Source organism: Trichoderma atroviride, chromosome 4 (genome assembly GCF_020647795.1).
Source record: "Trichoderma atroviride chromosome 4, complete sequence".
Taxonomy (NCBI): domain Eukaryota; kingdom Fungi; phylum Ascomycota; class Sordariomycetes; order Hypocreales; family Hypocreaceae; genus Trichoderma; species Trichoderma atroviride.
The window spans coordinates 3,446,839-3,468,005 of NC_089403.1; the positions used below are offsets into that span (position 1 = coordinate 3,446,839).

At 51.2% G+C, this 21,167-nt stretch overlaps 8 protein-coding genes across 10 annotated transcripts; 3 read left to right on the plus strand and 5 right to left on the minus strand.

The window, feature by feature from the left end:
• Positions 1-689: 689 nt before the first annotated feature.
• Positions 690-2,378, minus strand: TrAtP1_008486 (uncharacterized protein; the record flags this gene model as incomplete). The annotated part of the gene is made up of 1 exon (XM_014086791.2): positions 690-2,378. The coding sequence occupies one exon, from the start codon at positions 2,376-2,378 to the stop codon at positions 690-692; it is 1,689 nt and encodes a 562-aa protein (XP_013942266.2).
• An 89-nt stretch (positions 2,379-2,467) lies between these two features.
• Positions 2,468-2,806, minus strand: TrAtP1_008487 (uncharacterized protein; the record flags this gene model as incomplete). The annotated part of the gene is made up of 1 exon (XM_066113922.1): positions 2,468-2,806. One exon carries the CDS (start codon positions 2,804-2,806, stop codon positions 2,468-2,470), a length of 339 nt encoding a protein of 112 aa, XP_065970012.1.
• Positions 2,807-4,288: 1,482 nt separating this feature from the next.
• TrAtP1_008488 (uncharacterized protein) lies at positions 4,289-8,504 on the minus strand. 2 transcript variants are annotated; one of them, XM_066113924.1, is made up of 3 exons: positions 6,255-8,504; positions 5,042-6,199; positions 4,289-4,988 (listed from the first exon to the last, which is right to left on the minus strand). In XM_066113924.1, exons 1-3 carry the CDS (start codon positions 8,157-8,159, stop codon positions 4,962-4,964), a joined length of 3,090 nt encoding a protein of 1,029 aa, XP_065970014.1. In that variant the 5' UTR covers positions 8,160-8,504; the 3' UTR covers positions 4,289-4,961. The 2 variants fall into 2 exon arrangements, with proteins under 2 accessions (XP_065970014.1, XP_065970013.1); XM_066113923.1 differs by having other exon boundaries at positions 4,289-4,830; positions 4,984-6,199.
• Positions 8,505-9,025: 521 nt separating this feature from the next.
• Positions 9,026-9,928, minus strand: TrAtP1_008489 (uncharacterized protein; the record flags this gene model as incomplete). Its single annotated transcript, XM_014086794.2, has 1 exon — positions 9,026-9,928. The coding sequence occupies one exon, from the start codon at positions 9,926-9,928 to the stop codon at positions 9,026-9,028; it is 903 nt and encodes a 300-aa protein (XP_013942269.2).
• Positions 9,929-10,369: 441 nt separating this feature from the next.
• On the minus strand, positions 10,370-10,960 carry TrAtP1_008490 (uncharacterized protein; the record flags this gene model as incomplete). The annotated part of the gene is made up of 1 exon (XM_014086795.2): positions 10,370-10,960. One exon carries the CDS (start codon positions 10,958-10,960, stop codon positions 10,370-10,372), a length of 591 nt encoding a protein of 196 aa, XP_013942270.2.
• A 2,501-nt stretch (positions 10,961-13,461) lies between these two features.
• Positions 13,462-15,709, plus strand: TrAtP1_008491 (uncharacterized protein; the record flags this gene model as incomplete). Its single annotated transcript, XM_066113925.1, has 3 exons — positions 13,462-13,553; positions 13,603-13,676; positions 13,743-15,709. The coding sequence occupies 3 exons, from the start codon at positions 13,462-13,464 to the stop codon at positions 14,570-14,572; spliced, it is 996 nt and encodes a 331-aa protein (XP_065970015.1). The 3' UTR covers positions 14,573-15,709.
• Positions 15,710-16,466: 757 nt separating this feature from the next.
• On the plus strand, positions 16,467-18,999 carry TrAtP1_008492 (uncharacterized protein). 2 transcript variants are annotated; one of them, XM_014086796.2, is made up of 4 exons: positions 16,467-17,659; positions 17,723-17,804; positions 17,867-18,561; positions 18,660-18,999. In XM_014086796.2, exons 1-3 carry the CDS (start codon positions 16,691-16,693, stop codon positions 18,556-18,558), a joined length of 1,743 nt encoding a protein of 580 aa, XP_013942271.2. In that variant the 5' UTR covers positions 16,467-16,690; the 3' UTR covers positions 18,559-18,561; positions 18,660-18,999. The 2 variants fall into 2 exon arrangements, with proteins under 2 accessions (XP_013942271.2, XP_065970016.1); XM_066113926.1 differs by having other exon boundaries at positions 17,867-18,523.
• Positions 19,000-19,083: 84 nt separating this feature from the next.
• Positions 19,084-21,128, plus strand: TrAtP1_008493 (uncharacterized protein). The gene is made up of 2 exons (XM_014086797.2): positions 19,084-20,519; positions 20,576-21,128. The coding sequence occupies exons 1-2, from the start codon at positions 19,481-19,483 to the stop codon at positions 21,088-21,090; spliced, it is 1,554 nt and encodes a 517-aa protein (XP_013942272.2). The 5' UTR covers positions 19,084-19,480; the 3' UTR covers positions 21,091-21,128.
• The last annotated feature ends 39 nt before the right edge of the window (positions 21,129-21,167 follow it).

Consider the following 21,167-nt stretch of genomic DNA (forward strand, 5'->3'; position numbering starts at 1 on the left):
GCCAAAAGAACTTCCAAGGTCCAACTACACATTCACTGTATAAATACCCTTAATTCAATTGAGTCTTTTTCCTCTGCACCTACATGCCGATAGTAATAGGCACCTCAAACTGCTCGCTCTACTCTGAAATTATCATGTTAACCGGGGTTTTCGGTCGGGTCTCAAGTCTGAAGCCTCCGGAAGATTGACCCGGGCCGCCGGCTATCGTTGCCGCACTTCTGCGTGCACTGCCGGCTAAGATCTTATCCAAAAGTATTCCAGTCTTTTATTCTCTTGCGCGTTGGACAATTAATGCCAACTCTGTTTACTCATCACTCTTAAACAGAGTATATATCGAAGAGTATATATCGAAAATGCTCGTACAGTATAGTCCCCGTGCTGTGCTGTGCTGTTTGATCCCAGCCCTACCGCCCTTTTAGTCCCCAGAGCGTCCCTTATCCGACTTCTTTCCGACAGCAACAGCCGCGTCCCATCTCGTGCTACTGCGACTTTCAAGCATCGCCAGGTATCAGACCAAACTCAGTTCAAACAAATATAGTCATCATTCGTCAAAGAGAAGAACAATTCGGCTATAAAACACAATAAGCAAAGATTTCCAATCATGTGCCGACTAGGGGATATCTCTTAAATAATTCGCTTCAATTTGATCCAACATGACCAGAATTCGTCTGCCCTTCTCCCCATTCCTACTAGTATTGAATACCCAGCCCAACACGACGGCCATCTGATGCCGCTCCACCAGCTTTCAATTTCTTTTGTGGGCTGTCCGCTTGAGTCTCGCCTTCAGCAGCCAGCTTGCGCTTCTCAGCCCCAGCTGCAGATTTGCTTCCAGTAAAGAGCTTGGCATGCATGGCTGCAGACTTCTCAGCAGGTCCTTCTGAGGCATCCAATGACGGCGCCCCGGGGTATTGTCGCAGCATCTTTGCCGCTGCTCGACTCGCCTGGCTGTCATAGACTTGCTCCTCGTCTTCTTGTGAGCTGATTGGGCCCCCGGCTGGAACAACTCCAGACGGCTGAGATGATAGTGTCTGTACTGCTTTGACCGATTCCAGGGCTTGCCGAGCAAGCTCTTCATTGTCCTCCATTGAGATTGTGCTTTCTCGTCTTCTTCTTCGTGATTGTCGCTGAGAGGGTGGAGTTGTAGGAACAAATCGTCGTTGTGAATAGCGAGATCTCGGCTCCGTTTGCGCCACCAGATTTACTGACGGCAATAGACCGCTGTGGTCTCCACGCAGATTATGCATGGGAGTAGTGGGAAGTGACGACATGGACTGGGCGTTACGTTGGTGCCTCCTAACCAGCCGAGAAGCAGGTCGAGCCATGACCATGGGTGTTGATGGCGCACTGTTGTTGTTGGCAGCGTTGTTGTTTTCTTGCGTCTGGCTCTGGCTCATTGCCTCCAAAAGGGCAGACAATCCGTGTTCCCGCCCATCAGTCTCTTCCCGGTGCAGAGTGCGAGCCGCCCCGCGATGCTGCTGCGGTGTCGATGTAATCCCATGTTTGGGCGTCAGAGCGCCATGGAAGATGCCTCCGGGGCTGCATAGCATATGAAAGTGCTCGCGATTCTCCCGAATTCGGTTCAGTAGCATCTCTCGCTCCTCTGCCAGAGACATAGTCTCCTCCTCCTTCTGTTGGATGACCTTCTTGGCCAGCTTGACTCTCCGGCTGAGGGCTTCATTCTCTTCCACTGCTGATTCGTACCACATCTTCATCTGCAGGTACTTGTTCTGCAGAGACTCTGATCCGGAGCTGAGCTCGCGCTTCGCCTGCCGAGAATGCTCCGCCATGCGTAAGGCGTCCACTTCGCGGCGTATCATGTCGTGTTCCACCGCGGCACGTTTTGAGTCCTCGTCCGCTTGTAAGCTCAGCAGGTTATATTGTAGTTTGTGATGTGCAGCCTCCATCTTTAGTTTCTGGTTCTCGGCGATGCAAGTCTGCAGCATGGCGCGAAGCTCGTCCGCCGAAGCCTCGAGCAGCTGGTGAGGTGCTGGCGGCGCGAATTCGGGTTCGATATCTCGTCCACGCATGGTGTTTAGAATGGTAGCGGGCGGCGAAAAGAGGGCCGACTGCTGAGAGTTGGAATAGGCACGTCTCGAGGCGCCATTGCTTGCCGCGACCTGCGTGGAGGGCGGCGGGGTCATGGACGACGGAATAACCGCAATGGCCGGCCTATCGTCGATGACCTCTGTTTTAAATGACTGGTTTGGGTCAATTGGCGATCCTGGGATCTCGGTGGACGGTAGCGTTGTTTGGCTGAGAGGTCCTGTCTCTTGAGGGGTCGATGGGTGGACAGCGGCGAAAGCGAGGTCCTCAATGGTGCCAGCTGCCGTGCCATTGACGCGAGGAGCGTCCACGTCCATCTCCGAATCAGAGGCCATCGCAACTGTAGAGGCCTGCGTAGCTAGACTAGTCGATTCGAGCGGCAGATTGAGCCAAGAGAAGCGGCGGGCAGACGAAATCCAGTGCGTTAAGCTTCCAGTGTTTCCCTCACAACAAGCCCAGCTCGCGAAAGAAGATTCCAAGGGCAAAAGTGTGATATGTGGATCCCGGTGCGCCTCGGCCTTCTGTCGCCGTCTCTCCCTTGGCGCAAGGGCAGTTCGAAGCGCTGCCAACAAGGATCGTGGCTTGCGTTACGCCGTGAACGAATGACGACGCAATTCACGACGAGCTCGGCGTTGCAGCTGCGGCAAACGGGTCGGTCAAGCTCTGCGTCGGGTATCGCGTCGAGCCGCGTCGAGTCTCCCTCAATGTCCGTGCTGGCAGTGTCGTTGCGAGAGGCGAGAGGTCGAGGCTGCCAAGGGGTCATGGGTTGAGGTTGAGTGAAAACGAGGTGGTGGTACATGCGAGGAGCACCATTTGGCTGGCGCCAGTCAGAGGCGGCCGATTCGCAGCTTGTACCTCGTACCTACATGGCCAATGTACCTGCACCAGGCACGGGGAAAAAAACAAATTGGAGAGGCTGGCTGGGTTACCACGGGCGCTAAGCCCACTTCGGCCTGCCTAGCAACGGCGAGCTGACGCAAGGCTGCGAGCCGAGATTTAACCTTTCGGCAGTTTGGGGATCTTATCCAGCACCCCAATTCTGTTATACAGCACTCTAGCTATAGCTTCCATATTCCATGTAGGCTACCAGCTACTACGAGACTACCAGACTATTACTGCTGCTACTGTTGCTATTCTTATGCATGTTTGGCAGTCGTGTATTTTGACATGTGGACTGGCTGCCTCGTTGAGCTACAGCTGGGGTGCTGGATCACGTCTCCCTTAATCTATAGACGACTCCAGCACTTTGCAGTGGGCAAACAACCCTAGTTGCCGTCGTCACTCTCATTGTCTCGTTTTTATTGTTTCTTCATGCTTTATTCAATGCCCAGCTATAATTGTCTTGCATGTCTTCTATATATACAGGTAGAAGAGAATACATGTGGTAATTCCACAGCCACCACAAGTCATCGCCGTTCTTCGCAAAGTAATCCCTACCCTGAATACCACCCATGAATGAAAGCAAATATCCATCCGCCAAAATGACACGATAAGATGATCGGCTCCTATCCTCATCTTCCCTTCATACTTCTTCCAAGCTCTTCCTCGGCCACAACAGCTGCGCCTCCCTCCCCCCGGTCCATCGCTTCACAAGACACACCACCCCCCTCACAAATAAAACCGGCAGTATCAATGGCCAAAACACCACAACCACCACCCACCACAGCACCACCATTGCCTTATCCCCCCCGCGTTCCCTCCGAGTCCAGATACCACTCCGGAATCCATCTCCCCAGCTTTCCCCGCCCGTTGATGCACAGAATGCAAATGACCCCAAAGAGCAGCCACCCGGCTATGGAGATTGGTATGAGCACTCGGACGATTGCGCGCGGATCGTACGGGGTGATGTTTGATAGTAGCACATTCCGCTCGACCTTGTAATGATTTGTAGTTATTTGGCTGGCAGCGCTATATCGTAGCGCAGTTCTTGATATAGAGCTGGGGACCGTAAATTTTATAGTAGTAGAGGCCATTGGAGCGATGCAGTCGTAATCTCAGAGATGATATTCGGATGTTGATATTGGCATTCATTGATGTATTGTTGAGTTGAAGCAAATCAAAAGCTGCTACCAGCTGACTATCGATTCATAAAAGCCTAGAATGCCCCCTTGGATAATGCCTTCCTCGTCACAACACTTGAACAACAAATACACATCTCTAGGTTGAGCTCTGCCTTTATTACCGGCCATCAGAATAGTAGTCGCATTCGTCGAGCACTTTCCAAGATAACCACGAATCGCAAACTCAGTAAATAGGTATGTTTAGATAGTGATATACATTACAGATTATTATACATATTTCCAAGCTAACATAAGCCCATGCGGCATCTATGCTGCCAGTTTCAACCGATACTCCGAGTGTCGCTCTGCCTGCACACCCGATCCACCGAAAACAATAATACACAGCTCTACCCTTGGATAGGGACGACCAAAAGAATTAAGTAGCAGAATATATATAGTACGTGACCTTACCGTAAAATGAAACCAATAAGCTACAGTTAAAGGGACAAACATTATCGCCGACTGCGAGTTTAGTCCACGTCAGAGTCATCTTCCCCGTTTACAGCTCTCCACTCTTCCATCTCTTCAGCTGGGATTCGCCCTCGGAGCCATTTCATTGTGACTGCAGTCCCCCTTTCCAGGATATTCCATTTGGGCACCTTGAATCGATTTCCTGTCACTTCAAGCCGCTCGAGCCCATCTTTTCCACCCAAGAGGCCGAGCCGGGGATCCAGATGTCCAATGTCATTGCTCGACACATCAACAACTTTGAGGCCCTTGACGGCAGCTGGATCAAGCTCTGTTAGTTGGTTATTTGACGCGACAAGAACTTTTAAGTTGGGAAAGCTCTGTTTCAGATCGAGAGGAAGGGTGCTCAGTCGATTGAGCGATACGTCAATCTTTTCCAGTGCAGGTGCTTTAAGAAATGTTGTCAACGGACCTAGGCTGGTGATGGTATTTGAGCTCAAATTCAATTCTGTCAAAGCCGGCAAGCTCACATCTTCTGTCAGGTAGGCGTCGCCCGAGATTTTGTTGTGGCTCAAGGACAGAGACGTAAGAGTCTGTGAGAAGAACTGAAGGGATCCGGGGAACGCACTCAGCAGATTATGATGAAGATGTGCCTGCCTTATCTGGTAACTCCTGGAAAGTTCGGCGCACATTTCCGGGCTCAATGAAGACGTCTCGGTGCGTGAACGATCGAGAAGCCCGCCTGTCTTGACCGGCCAAGTCTCTCTCACTAACGTCTGAGCTCGAGATCTAGCAGGTGAATGCGGCGCAGACGTTGGAGGTGTGGCAAAATCATCGTCACCTTCTGATCTGCTATCTGCATCGTCGGCATTGATTGTTGTCATATTATCCTGCTTCTTCTCAATGTCAAGTTGGCTTATCATGGTAGTGATGGGCTCCTGACCGGCCGGTTCCTGGTACGGGGGAGGAGGTTCCAGTCTCGTCGATAACGCCTCCTTGATATCCTCTGTCGAGGCTGAAGCGAATTTCTTGTCACGTAGCGGGTTACCACTGAGCCGAAGCAAAGTGAGGCTGTCCATGCGAGAAATCTCAGGTGGAACTACGCGGATATCATTGCTAGAGAAGTCTGCTTGTCGTACTTTTTCGAGGCTAGTAAAGCTTAGGGGAATGCTGGAGATGTTGTTTGTGTCTGCTGCAAGGGTCAAGAGACTTGTCCATGTGGCCATATCTGGGAGCTCCTGCAGCCGGTTCATCGAGAGAGTAAGAGTATGGACAACGGGAAGGTTGATCGAGGTATCGGCAGGCACAAGTCGTGTTAGCCTATTTACCGAGACATCAAGAGTTTGAAGTGTCGGTAGAGAGTCGATAGATTCGTCAATAAGAGTTCCAGAAAGCTGATTTTTCTTCAAATCAAGCTCAGTCAGCGGCAGTTTCGAAAGTCCCTCGAATGCAAGCGATTCAAAGCTGTTTTCGCTCAAGTTGAGAACACGCAGCCGAGAAAGGTCTTCAATGTTGGACGGCAGGGCAGAGAGCTTGTTTCCATGAGCATCGAGAATCTCCAGCGCACTCAAGCTAGTGAGGCATGAGCCCAATTGTCCAGTGAGGTGATTATTTGCTAATTTGAGATCTCGAACCGCCGTCATCTGCGCGACAATCTCAAGGCAGCCATTTTCTAGGCGATTTGACGACTAAAAAGTGTGAACAAATGATTCCGAAGAGCAACAGGGCCGCGGAGATACTCACCAGATTGAGAGTGGTTAACTGTAAGAAGCGGCGGAATCCCATAGGAATCGTTAGCAGCTTATTGCCATGCAAATCGACTGTCTCGAGCCCTCCAAACATGTTACCACGGCCCTCCTCATCGTTCTCAAGCTCTTCAAGGCCAAGGTCTGGAAACATGACGTCGTCCAACGTCTCTAGCTCATTATCTGCGGCGATAAGCCTGGTCAACTCCACGCTCTCTGCCCAGCTCCCACCAGCGCCAATAGACTCCATGTCGTACATTTTCATAACATCGCTTGGCATCTCTTTCAGCCCTAAAGCTGCAATGTTCAGCTTACCGCTTGTTCTTGCTGCTCCAATACGCTGTTTCAAGACCATTTCGCCAGCATCTTGGCCCTTGTTCAAATTGAAAGGATCTTCGAATGCTGCATCGTAATTGAAACTACTATTTGAGGGAATCGCTGCCATTTCGTTAGGAGTCGATGCTGCACCAGGCGCCTGATCCTGATCCTGAGTTTGCTTCATAGCCGCTCTCCGAGCTGCCTTTGCTTTGGCAATTTGATCTCGAAGTGCTGTTGACGACTTTTGGGCCGTCTGATTCGGCTCATCAGCATCTTCATTCACTGCTGCAGCAGGTGGGGCGATGGTACCGTCCCAGGCAGAGGCACCGCTTCCTGATTTCTCTCCGGCATCAAGTGCTGCTTTTTTGGCAAGCCCGCGGGCAGATGCTTTCGGCTTTAGTGGCCTGGACGCTGGCTTCTGAACTTTCTTCGTCGGCGTTTTACCTAGTTTATCTGGGCTTGGGCTTCTGAACTCCGGCATAGAAGAAGATGGTTTCGAGGCTACTCCAGAAAGACGACTGGCTGGACGCGGTCTCTGTGCGCCGCTGGATGCGACGCCTGGAGCTCTATCAGGAGTACCTTGAATAACCGAAAGAGGTCGTTTGAAAAGATTGGCTGATGACTTTCTGGGATTTGAGAACCCTGAATCGTCTCCTCCGCCACTCGAACCTGGGCGTGACGGATGCCCTGCAGATCCACCAGAAGTATAGCTGGAGCTTGGCCTTGAAGCAGAGCTCTCGGCTCGCGACATGGGCCTGCCTGAGTCAAAGAATGAATTTGTTGACCCTTTTCTTAAAGCGGGAGAAGAAGGCAGATGCGAAAGAGTTTCAATAGTGCGATCAGAAAGCGAGGGTTTCGGCGCATTGATCTGGGGCATGTCTCCCCTCGGAGAGGTAGCCGGGGACAAAGGCGAGAGAGCTCGAGGTGAGAGAGCTGAAGGTGAAAAGGCCCGGGGCGAGAGGGCCCGAGGTGAGAGAGCCCGAGGTGAAAGAGCCCGAGGTGAGAGAGCCGGGGGCTCTCCATCGTCGACCTGGTGTGATAAGCCTGCAGAGTCATTCAAATAGGAAGTGAGCAGGTCGTTGGATGCTTCTGTAGAATCTTCATCCCGCTCAAAATCAAGCTTGCTGGAGTCTGATGGCTCTGCCCAAGACTTATACTGCGACGCTGGGGCGTTTGTAGTAGTGCTCCATCTTTGGGACTCGGATATATTTCGTAAGGGCTTCGACACCGGGCCAGTAGGTTTCGAGGCAGCAGGTTTTGAGGCAGGCGTGCGAGTGGAGTTGGAACGAAGCGAAGAATTGGACGTTGAGTTTCGTAAAGATGGCTTTCGTTCGCTGATGTTGGCGCCGGGGCGCAATTGGCCACGGGAAGTAGAGGCCCGGAGCTTTGGGTTCTGGATATCCCTGGCACTAGTTGCGTCTCCCGCAAGACTATCACGGGATGGCCTTGGACGAAGCGATGACGTGGAGCTTGCAGCCGGAGCCGGAGCCGGAGTTGGAGATGGTGTTGGCTGGACTACGGAGACTGGGCGAGGAAGCCGAGAGAGGCGGGGGATGCCGCTGGCTCGTCTCTGGGAGTTATCCATTATACATCAGTCGCTGGTTGGAATCCGGTTCGAAAGCTAGATCTGAGATGCGGCCTGCTGAACTGGGGTGAGTTTCGGGTGTCGATGGACTCGATCGGGCACGGGCGAGTTGCGTCCCACGAGGGGCAGGGCCGCTTGAAGCTGTGTTTGATATGTGAGATTCGCTTAGGAGCGGTGCGTGTCGAGCTGGAATGTAGCGAGTGTAATCGTCAACAAATGACGGAATCGTTGAGCAAAGCGAGAATTCTCGAAAAGGAGCGACCAATGCAAAAAAATCCACAAAGCGCGACTGAAGAAGGGAAAAAGATCCCCAGAGCCACCAGCACCGGTTGTCAGAGATGACCCGCGTCGTCAAATAGAATTGCGGCTCTCATCCTGGTCAGGGGAGTGACCAGGAGCTACCTATCACGTGGGGTTAATTTATCACAGCGCCAGAAACAGGCACTACTTGGGCTAGCCCGCGGGAGACGAACAGCGCTAAACGGGCTGGTGGCTGCCCGAGAGGTGCGAAGCGGCGGGAGCTACAGGTATCGTGGCAGGTACTGCAGGTACTGGCTTCATTTACAGTGCTCCACTGCGGTTGTTGAGGGCAAGGATGATGGAGATGGGCAATGCTCCCGAAATGCAAGTCACCTCGACGCAAGTCATCTCGACGCAAGTCATCTTGACGCAAGTCACCTCGACGCGAGGGCGATCAAGTAAAAGGGGACAAGGTGCTTTACAGGTGCTGGGTAGACTTTAAGAGAGGAGATGTACTGCTACAACGAATATAAGATCTATAAGGTAGCCAACTCAGAGCTACATGCACCTAGGTATTACAAATTAACTTATTCCAATAATATTATTTCACCGATCTGGCAGAAACATTAGTCCAACCAGTCGTTGTCGCTTTCGTATTCTTTGTCAGAGCCCTCCGAACCGGACAACTCATACGAAGCGTCACCATCTTCTTCTGAGTCCTGGTCCTCGTCCACAGAAGAGACTTGATCCGTCGCGTCACTTGCCTCTGCCTCATCTTCATCTTGTGTCAAGTCAATCATCACCGGCTGTGGTTGAGTCGTCGTTTCTTTCGAGGTCTTTGAGGGAGGTCGCTGCTTTGTGACTCGCCTGGATGCTGCTGTGGGCTTGGTAGCCGTCAAAGATGCCCGCCGTTTCTGAGCCACTCGAGCCACCCTCCGAGACTCTCCCTTCTTGTCCTTACAAACAGCGCTGCCTAGTTTCATCACTGCCGGATCGCTAGCCCATTCAACCAAGACCCTCGAGACTTTTCCGCGGGTAGCGTCTCTCGCGGCGTCTCGGTCTTTTGACTCGTTGGTGATTTTATCATAGTCCGTATGGCGATGGCGAATGTGCGCTTGAACTGCTAGATATGCCTTCCTGTCCAAGTCTAGTTTTCCCGTGCGACCGACCCTGCCGCTTCGCTTTCTGAGGGCATGTCTCAAGATTTTCTTCAGATCCTCTCCCGGGATCTTTGCAAAGAGCCTCTTGATAGTCGCTGCAAACGCATCCTCGGTTGCTGCATCTCGTCTCTCAACAGCCCCGCGCCTTCTCTCTCGAGTTGCCTTCTCTTCCGAGAAGACTTGGTGTAAGATCCACTTTGGTGCTCGTAACCCTTCTTGTTTGCCTTGATTCACCACCACATACAACGTCTTTTTGGCGTCTAGAGTTTTCCGGCGACAGAGACCTGTCATGAAGGGATTGCCTTTTCTGAGAAACCCATAGCCTTTTGGCATTGGGGCCTCCGGGGAGACTGTCTGTTCGCGAACCATTCTCGAGTAGTGGCAGCGGCCGGTTGAGATGGAGATGATTCCGTACGGAAGGTTATGCGTGAGGGCGTATGAGAGGCAAGAAGGATTGCTTCATTTATATGAAAGATATGGCGGTGTCCATGGCGAGCAAAGAACGCAGACATTGCCCATATTATCCTTTGATTGAGATTCTGTTCATTAGGCGGGATGAAACATCCTGTATCGCTCCGATCATTGAGGAAAAGTGAGCAAAGAATGAAAAAACAAACAAACGGAGAGCTTGCATGAACGCTAGTAACCCGCGCTGTCGGTAGAGCAGTTTTAGCGCTCCGTCGTCGCCTAGCATTTATGCCAATAGCAGGCCCAAGCAGCCTTTCATTCACTCACTGCAATTCACCAGCACAAGGCAGACATGCATCGAAGCAAAGCCCACGAATACAACGGGCATTTTCTTTTCTATTATTATGCGGTGGATATTTCCAACCTCTCGCTAGCGAAGCTACCACGAAAGACGTCTGGCTCGGTTTGCAGCTGGGCCTGCTCCATCATTTCAGCTGTAATATCATCTTTCTGCTTGTTCCACACCATATCCCAGCGGCCCTTGAGAACAATAGATGCCTTTCCCGTGAGTTGTGAAGCTATAAAATCTTTGAGAACAATTTCGGCCGTTTGGCTTGCACCTGGCTGTAGCTGGACGAGTGACTCAGGACCAGGCGGCCATTGTCTTTGAATCTGGAGCTTTGGCAAGGCGAGAGGCTCCGAGGCACCGCTAGGCGTGATGGTGAGCAGGCCAATGGATGGGGCAGCAGTGTCCAACGGCGAATTGTATACGAGGTAAGTGACCGTATGCTCATTATCGTTGATGACGGTGCTGGCGATGGTGAGAGGAGATGTGCTGGTCTGCTTAATTGCCACGCGTAGGCCAGCAATAGGGCCGGAGCTGTTGTCGCGGCTCTCCATTGAGTACGAGGGCGAGAAAAAGAATGTAGCCAGCACGAGAGTAAGACTGATGCCAAGAACAGCGCGCACACTTGGGATGCGAGCAAGATTCATTAGAAGACTTGATATAAAAGGATATTGAAAGTACGGAGACGTAGATATTTCCCTTGCCTGCTCAGAAAGAAACTGAGTAGTTGTTCTTTCATGGTCCTGCAGAAGTACTGATTCATTAGTGTCCCGCTCCTCGTTGGAGGCGAGTGGGATGAAACTGATGACGTCGACGCCGGCAACAGGTTTCTTCACTAATTCCTCCTACAGTCATCTTAAGAATACCATTGGCAATATGCGCACTGGCGGCCACGTCCGATTATCCCCATCAAGCCGCCTTTGATAACCATACCTCTCTATCTGGAGAAAAAGGGGCATCCCATATCAATTGTGCCAAGCCTGCAAAGGGATCGAATCCGCGCAAGAGGGGTCAACCGTCGTAAAAGAATACGAGCATATAAATGTTGAAGATGGAGTCGAATTTTCGGACTGTCGCCTCCGCATAGGCAGTTCTCCATTCTTGATAGCCGCGGGCTGCTCCCCCAGCTTCTCCTTTAGGCAACCGGTGGCACCATGCGAGGCACTTTTGCATATCAATAACGGGATTGTGTTTTCAGTAGAACTAGTAAAACACCTAGGCATGTTTACTAATAACCTTACGTTATGCTTGTCTCCAAGCTTATTCACACTCCTTGGATCAAGAACTCTGTTAATTCACCTCAATGATACAAGGGGACCAGGAAGATTTATATAGTGAGAGGCCAGGTAATCATTGAACATTCACAATGCTGTGACAGTGAAAAGTGATGATTTTTGTTTATTAATCTCAGCTCCATTGTACCAAGATACATGTCGCCGTTGAAGCTGAAGGGCGTAGAGAACAGTGGTATGCTTAGCACATCACAATAAGTGGCTATCGCTAAGAATGTAACCCTCAGACTACCTATGAAGAACGTATTGTATAGTAATAGTCTTTCCACTAATATTCAGTACCGACGAGCAAGTGGATATCGATAGGCTTGGCTTTCCGGAGAATGAGCTTCCTCGTTTGGAACGTCTTCCGTCCAAGACGCACACTACATTCCACGGTTATCTACCGTAAAAGCCCACGGCTTCGGTAATTGTGAAGCAGACAAGATAGGAAGGTCGCAAGAATAACCAATTAGAGTGGAAGCAAGCTTAATATCCGGCGAGCTAAATTTGAGTACGCGCAGCCCGATCGAACCGAGTTGGCAAGATCTGCTGCGCCCATCGGGACTTTACCGAAGCGATAGTATTCGGTTATTTGATAGACTATACAAATTTTGATGCGTTTTTATATATGCCAAGAAACAATTTGCCTAAAGGATTATCCGAAATCAGTACACCCTCGGATTTTATTCGGAAAAGTCGCTGGTTTCATAAGAAGCCATACCCCAAGATATATTTCGCGTAGAGACATGCTAATTTCTAAAACGAAGCATATGCTATGTTCCTACTTAAAAATGCCGTATCTCAAGATATTAATGACATATAGCTTTCATCGCTATGTAGACCGGACCCCAAGACATGTTTGCTCAAATATGAGGAAGCCAGTATCCTCATCAAAGCTTTGTTTCTAGATGCTGAGAGCCAAGACACCACTAATGCCTGCGAATGCCTCTATGAAAACATAATGGTCCACTCATACCTCCGTTTCCTTGAATTGCAAAGATCCCGGAGATTTCGAACATTTTTGGAAGCTGTCTAGGCCGGCACAGCTTCTTTTTTACGCTTATCGCTTGGCATTGAGGGGGAAAGCTGGGTCTGTTGCCGAAGTCTACGGGATAAGTGAGTCCGCATCTCGGAACCGGGCTAATAAATGCACAAACCATTAGATAGAGCCAAATTAACTGAACACTTACAAAGCGTTCCTCATTTGCCGCTGGTTCCCGTTACCTGGACCTTGGCAGGACAGCGGATGAAGCATTGGACTTGAGAGAATGAAGCAGAGGACTCTTCCCATGCATGTGTAATTTGACATTTTATACATGATGTTGTTTTTCGATTCACATTAGAGTTCAAAATATCTCTTAATACCGCTCGCCTTGCAATGACTATGTAAGCTGTCAGATAAAAAGGGTATAATATCCCATATCTTGCCGATATGGAAGAGAGAAATAACTGTGAGTAAAAGATAGACCAAGCATGCCTCCACCGGCCTTTTGGCTTTATCAACGGATACTCGTCCCAATACGGCAGTTGAATCAAATTGGTGTGTAGAATTATCCTATTCCCGGCCGATATCCTTGATACAACACTGCATGAATGCTGGAGAAGACGGTAATCAGAGATTGTGTAAGTGAGTCGAAACGCCAATACTATGGTCTTATTCTCAACACGGGAATTGACTAGAGTTCTATTGATGGAGTATGGTTGTAGTTGAGAAGAACTTTTGTTCGCAGTCCCAACCATCATGATACCCCGTAGAAGTCATTATCATATTGTATTTGAAGTATAAATAAGGCTATACGCCGTCCAGTATTGAGCATTATAAAATCACAATCATCTCAATAATCATCCCATTCAGTCGATTTGTCCTCCTCAAAATGAAGTTTGTCGCTGGTCTCATTGCCCTCGCCGCCTTGGCCTCAGCTGCCCCCGGCAAGGCACCAACCCCCCTTGGACATCAAGCTCGAAAGTGCTGGCAACGCTGAGATCAAAGCTGTTATTACCAACACGGGCAAAAGCAGCCTCAAGATCTTCAAGTCCGGTACCATCTTGGATAACAGTGCTGTAGAGAAGGTCACAATCACCTCCGGAGGTATCCTTTCACCGCTTAACTTCACTTACACATTGACACATGTATCATTGCTAACGTAGTCTACAGAGCACACTGTTGCCTTTGACGGTATCCGCCAACGCATCTCTACTGAGAATCTAGCTGAAGATGCCTTCCAGAGCATCCCCGCCGGAGAGTCCATCGAGGTGACGTTTGACATTGCCGAAGCCCACGATCTCTCACTCGGCGGAAAGTACGACATCCAGTCTGCCGGTGCCTTCTCCTTTGCCCAAGACGGATCCACTCAACTCGTCGGCTCCGTGCCCTTTGAGACCAACAAAATCGAGGTTGATATTGATGGCGAGGCCGCCTCGGCCCGCCGCGTTGCATTCCACCAGAAGCGCACTCGCATACAAAGCGACTGCAGCGGTAGCAAGCTCAGTGCTATTCAGACCGCCGTCCGCAACTGTGCTTCTGTCGCCCAGCTCGCCCAGCAAGCCGCCGCTTCTGGCTCCGCAGCCAAGATCACAGAGTACTTCAAGTCCTCCAGCTCCAGCGTGCGAAGCACCGTCTCAGGCGTCTTCAGCCGTGTTGCCTCCGAATGTGGCTCAACCAGCGGCGGCAGCTCTTCTCTCTACTGCTCAGATGTACTCGGCGGATGTAGCTCGGGAGTGTTGGCTTACACGCTTCCCAGCGGCAGTCTCATGGCCTACTGCAACCTCTACTTCAGCGCTCTGCCATCTCTGTCTCGAACATGCCATGCGCAAGATCAGGCCAACACGGTCATCCATGAGTCAACGCATCTGTCGCAGGTTAAGGGCACCCAGGACTATGGTGGCTATGGATACAACTTTATCCAGTCTCTATCTGCTTCTCAGAACCTCAACCACGCCGATACTTATGCTCTCTACGCCAACGCCATTTATGTTGGATGCTAAGCGTAAAGTCGCCAAAAATGAGAAACTGGAGGTATAAAAATGCTTCGAATTGGATTTAAAAGTTGAATAGCATGATTAGTATGAATGATGATTTGTTTGGAATGAGATGAATGATTAATGGTGTCTACATGCATGCACATTATTGAGCGATTCCGAGTGTTACAGGTAGCTAATATCGCCTTACCATGAGCGTGAAAAATGTACAAATGCATCTATATTCGAGGTGCAGTCTCTTTGTGAATATATACGCTCACCAAATTCCCTAGTATGGTGTGTTGGATATTCCCATGGGGCGAGATTTTCATGCTGTCTCGGGATCTCCAACTTTAGGCTTCCCAGCAAAAGAGCGACACATAAACCATAGTGACTTTTCATGAGTATAACAATACGTACACACTTTGAAATAGGAAAAGTTTAGAAACAAAGCCTTCTTCGCTTTTGATAGGCAAGGCTTGCCCTCCAAAGTGGCCTGATATCACGGCTATCGACGCACACAAGCCTGGCCCATTCCGGCGGCCGCAGCCCAACTAAGAGGCGCCCAGAGGTGAATACCCGTACATACGGCCAAGGCCTCACAGCCCGAGTGGCCAAAAAGTCTCCTGCAGTGGGACAGGAGCACGGCTGTGAGATCTTGGCTCCGGCCCAATGGGCTGCGGTCTCAGCCAAATGCCGCCTGCCGCGATGGGTTCGCCAAAGCGGGAGACGCAGGCTGTGCTGGACGACCGCTGCAGGGGAAGTGGAAAAGGGCATGTATAGGGCATCATTGGTCACCGCAGGTGATACATATCCAGCGGCTACCCCGTAGTATTTCGGCTGGGGCTATTGCGCAGCTTGTAGAGCGAGTGCGGTCACAGGTGGTGATGGTTCAGGGTCGTCATTTTGTCGCCCAACCTCCATCCAGGCATAAAAAACCACTGGTACCCAAGCGGCAGACACGATGTGAGATTTTTTTTTCCCCCATGGCCCCTTGCATATCCAGGATAGTAAGCGCGTAGCAACCTTGTAGGCCCTCTTGCTGTGGGACTTTTCACCTGCGATTCTAATCTATTCTCGATGGCCTCTTGTCTGAACTGGTACAAGTTGATTCTTCGTTTATGCAGGGTGGATTTTGAACCTGAACCTAGTCCATGTATGGGGTGCTAAGGGCCTTGATTTTCGACGAGCCAACCAGATGGGCGAGCTGCAGTGCCGAGACTGGACCCAGGTCTTGACGAAAACGTCACCAGGAGGGCCCCTCACCTGGACAGGCGAAATGATGCATCTTGGAGTTGATGATTGCAGAGCCACATGAGGTGAGGGCAGGAATAGTAGCATCGGCATCTACAAGTAAGACACCAGACGCAGGTCGTCCATCCTCAAAGACTCTTCATCCCCGTGCTCCCTCGTCTCTCGTCTCTTGTCCCCCCGTGTGCTATCTTTGCTCGTATTGCTATTATTGAATGTACATGGCGTAGCGGCACTAACACGCACAGTCTTTGTTGGGGGCCTTTGAGCTGAATCCCTCATATCATCGAGCTGAATCTCACCAGCCACAGCCCATATCAAACCACCCACACCGTCGCAGCAACCCTCCCGCACATCACGAGCACCAGCGCCCTCGCCTCGGGCCTCTCCCTCCCAGCGAACCCTCGCGCCGTGACCTCACCTGTGGCTTATCACGGGGCCTCCCTGGCCGTGCCGCTCACCACTAGCTGTTGGTGTTGCCCACGGCTCGCCGCTACTGGCGCAGCAAGTCCAGCAACCCCTGCGCAAAACTTGGAACGGACCAAAAGGCCAAGCGGGGCTCAGCACACAAACGTCATCGCTTGACCCGAAATCCACTTGCAGAGAAGAAAGGGCTGTTTCATATAGCCGGCTGGCCCTTCGTCTCACCATCTTCTTTCAACTCTCCAGCGAGCTCGAAATAGCAGCTGTTTGAAAGCAAGTGTTTTGTGCCTTGTGCGTTGCGTTTGTCTTCTTTGGAGGCACGGCGCTATTCTTCGGGCGTACAAAGAGGGGCATCTTGCTCTTTGTCACTCTGTGTTCATTATAAAGACCACCTTGTCCGAGGCACTCTTGAACAGTCACCAAGACTTCATCTGATACACACAATACCATCTCATTGCCACTCGACCCACCATGGCCAGTCGCGGAGATCGCTGGGAACGGGATCGCCTGGATCGGGACCGCTTTGTCGGCGAGAGAGAAGAGGTTCGTGAGCGGGATCGCTTCGAAGAAGATCGCTTTATGAGCGGCGGGCGGGGTGGCCGTGATCGCTCCGAGGAGCGCCTTGGCAGCAGATACGGCCGGTCATCCTACGAAGATGATATTGTCCGTGATCGCCGGTACTACGAAGATGACATCCGCCTTGATCGCCGTTCAGATCCTCGACGGGAGCCTCTCCGGGACCCCCTCCGAGATCCCCTCCGAGAACCTCTTCGAGAACCTCTTCGAGAGTCTTCTGAACGCCGTACCATGTTTGTCGAAAAGGAACGCGATCGCGAGTACTACCGTGACTCTTCGCCTCGACGCCCAGGGCTGATGCGCCGCCAATCATCCCTTGATACATATGACCGTCGACCACTGCCCAGATTTTTCGACCAGCGAGAGGAACTTCCAGCGCCGGCCCGCCGCGAGGACATTCTCCGTGAAGACTACCGGGCCCCGGCATATACACCTATTCCTCTTCCCAAGGCCCGCGGCCTGCCGCCTCGACAATATGACGAACGCTTCTATGAAGATATCCACGTTGAGCACGATCGAATTGGAGAAGGCATCCCGGCCGCCCCGGTCATCCCTCCAGAGCGCATCGTCGAACGAGAGATTATTCGAGAGAAGGAAAAGGAAAAGGAGAAGCGCAGCCGCAGCCGAGATTCCCGCTCTACTAAACGAAGCCACTCCCACAAGCGCAGCCACCGAGGCAGATCTCACGCATCCAAATCTTCTACCCGGTCTTCCAGTAGCAGCAGCAGCAGTAGCAGCAGCAGCGGTGGCACCACAGTCAAGAGCACCAAGAGCGAGTATCCAAAGAAGGGCAAGACCAGAATTCCTGCTAGATTAGTGTCTAAGCGGGCGCTGATTGACGTCGGCTACCCTTTTATTGAAGAAGTACGTCTTTATACCGGTTGGCAGACCATTTCCAAGGAACAAGGCTAACAAAGAGTGTGATAGGGCAATGTCATTGTCGTTCAAAAGGCTCTAGGACAAGCCAATATCGACCACCTGCTTAAACTGAGTGAAGAGTACAAGTCAAGTGAGTCCATTGCTCTCTTTAATTCTGCGTAAGCTGGCTCAGTACTAACCCGGAATCTCAAGGTGAACTTGAAGTTGCCGCTGCTCGATCCTCAGCCGGCGAGATCATCCGAGAGCGCAGAGAGGAGCTCATCATCGAAGCACCAGCACCTCCGCCCCCACAGACGATTTATGCGCCTCCGCCTCCACAGTCGGTTTATGCTCCGCCTCCAGGTCCTCCACCAATTCCAGCTCCAGCTCCAATTCTAGTTCCTGTGCACGCTGGGCACTCTGGGCACCCAGCACCCGTCATCATCGAGGCTGTGCCTCGTGGAGGAGTTGAATTGATTGACAAGACCGTCTACCGCGATGATAAAAGCGTGTACTATGACGACAAGTCAGTATACCGAGATGACAAAACCATCATATACCGAGACTACTCGCCATCATCGCGCGGCCGGAAAAGCAGGAGCCGCTCTCACTCCCACCACCACCATCATCTCAGCGACGACTACCAGCTAGTGGAGCGCCATCGTTCACGAACACGATCGCGCAGCGGAAAGGACATTCGCTCCGAAATCAAAGCTCTCGAAAAGGAGCTTGCCTACCGAGGCAAACGAGACCTTGACCGCGAGGTCGTCCGAACCGAGAGACTCCCCAACGGAGACTTTGTGACGTACGAAGAATCGATTGAGAAGATTTCGTCCCACAAGCCGGCGCGTATCGAGAAGGACAAGAAAGGTAGGATGTCCATCAGCGTGCCAAAATACCGATGAAAGGTGCGCCGCGTTTATTGCCGTTGCACATGATTTTTTCCTGGTTTTTCTGTTATTTAATTCCTATCGAGCAAAGTGGCTGACCCGGACTACGTGTACAGGACCCTCGCCTGGACTTGTCCGTGCCATGTTGGCCACTCTGACTTGAGCGTTTACGTGGACGATTTCGAAGTTTGAGCGTATAGACAACGAAGTCACGAATTTAATGAATGGATTAATGCAAGGATTTTCTTTTTCTTTTTGTTCTTTTTATGGATACGCTGCGTAGAATGATTCATTTTTCTTTTTTTGGGCTCGTGAGAATGATTGTCTTGGCTTTGGCTGGTCGCTGAGCCATCTTGTTTGTATGCTATGGATTGGAATGGATATCTGGTACAAGGGTATATAAACGCATATCGAACGTATGAAAAAATTTGACGAATTGACGGAATATTATGACCATCCTCTTTATACAGACTGAAGCGCATACATATCTATCCTTGTCGTATTGTAACGGCGTATAGGAAGCGAAGGCTACAGAGTATCTCTGTGTATGCCTAGCTTCTATCACAAATCCTCCGCTCTCGGCCTCTGTTGCTTTTTATCATGGGAAAAAAGGCGTTAGGTGGTTGATCCTTTATCATGAGCTACAAAAGGCCCTCAGCCGAGATGGCGACATGATCCACCAACGAAAACTGCTTATTCGAAAATTACAAGCGCTCAAGCGTACCTATAAACGCGCGTTCTTGTAACGGGTACGGTAGACGAACCCCGCTGCGATAAAGAGTCACGTAATTTGACGCTTCTTAAATAGAGAATAAGGGGCTTGAATTTTTGTTTCTCGTTAGAAGCCTCGATGGGATGAGAAGTGTAACAAGGATTGCCCTGTTAAACTACTGAATCGTTACGGCTGGAGGGTGGTATCATCGCAAGCAACCTCATCATGATCATCGCCAAGACTGTAGTTGCTTCGGGCATTTTGCTTGCAGGAAATGCAGTCGCCTATCTTAGACTCCCGCCATTCCTCCCAAAACAGCATGAATCAGCCCGAATCTCGGACGGACTCCAGTTTCAAAGCTTCGACTTTGGCGAACAACGGCCACTGGCCGGCTCCAAGACAGCAACAACATCTTCATCAGCGGATGTTCCCTCCTTTAAAGCTGGCCAGTATACCTTGACGCCGCAAGATGATTCAACGTGTGCCACATACGGCGAATCGCAATGGACAGGCACAATCGACGTGACGGATTCGCACCGCCTTTTCTTCTGGTTCTTCGACAGCCGAAATGACCCCGTTAATGATCCCGTCATCATTTGGATGAATGGAGGACCTGGGGCCACCTCGATGTTTGGACTCTTCAACGAAATGGGCGCTTGCTGGCTGGAGCCTGGCGAAAACACCACCGTGCCAAACGACTTTGCCTGGAACAACAATGCCTCGGTGCTGTTCCTGGACCAGCCCGCTGGCGTTGGCTTCTCCTCTCGCGCAGAGGGATCGCCCGTCCCGGCCTTTGATCTCGCCGGCGCATCCGATTTCCAAGCCTTTCTCAACATCTTCTTCAAAGACATCTTCCCAGACCGAGCCCGTCTGCCCATCCACATTGCGGCTGAGTCCTACGGAGGGCATTATGGACCAGTCTACCTCGACTATATACTAGAGTCACGGAGGTTCAACTCCCGAGATGCTTTCTGGGGCAACATTTCCTCTCTCATACTGATAAATGCCGTGATTGACTATACTGCCCCCGCTGTGGGCACATACGAGTTCTTATGCAAGGGATTCGGGAAACACGACAAGATTGTGAATGATACCGTCTGTGAGGCGCTCGCACTCAACGTGCCTAAGCTCTTTGAGCTCGGACGAAACTGCGATGCGAGTAATGATGGACATGAATGCCGGGGCATGATGACATACGTAGAAGAGGCGGTGCATCCGTATTATTACGACCAGGTCATGGCAGGGAAAAGAAACCCGTTTAATGGTATGTTGAATCCGTTGCCCCTGCTCATACTTTCGATATTAACGGCGTTTATACAGTCCATATTCCCTGCCCTGATTGGCCTTTGTGCTCAGACATTACGAAAGGCAACATCACAGCCTACCTCAACCAGGACCACGTCAAAAAGGCCCTACAGTTGCCGCCCTCGTTTGTATTTGAAATCGTCGACCTCGACGTTGACGTAGCCTACATCGACTCCAAAGACCCCTTCAGGACCACGACCCGTGAAGTTGCACGTATTCTCGACGCTTACCGCACTCCCAACCTGGGCGACATCCGCGTGCTTGTGCTACAGGGCAACGAGGACTACAGACTCAACACCCCGGGCAACATGTGGGCGTATGACAACCTGCGATGGAGCGGGCTGGCGGACTATCGGCTGGCTCCGTGGCGGGAGCTGCCAGAAGGGACAGCCGCGACGGGATTCTGGAAGAGTTCCGGTCGATTGGCGTTTGTGGCGGTTGACGGGGCTGGACATACCGTTCCGGGGGATGTGCGAGAGGGGAGTTATAGGATCGCACAGGAGTGGCTTGAGGGAGGATGGAGAGCTTGAGGGAGGATGGAGAGCTTGAGGGAGGATGGAGAGCTTGAAAGGGGTTTGGTGTGGTTAACAGCATGGAGTTTACATGT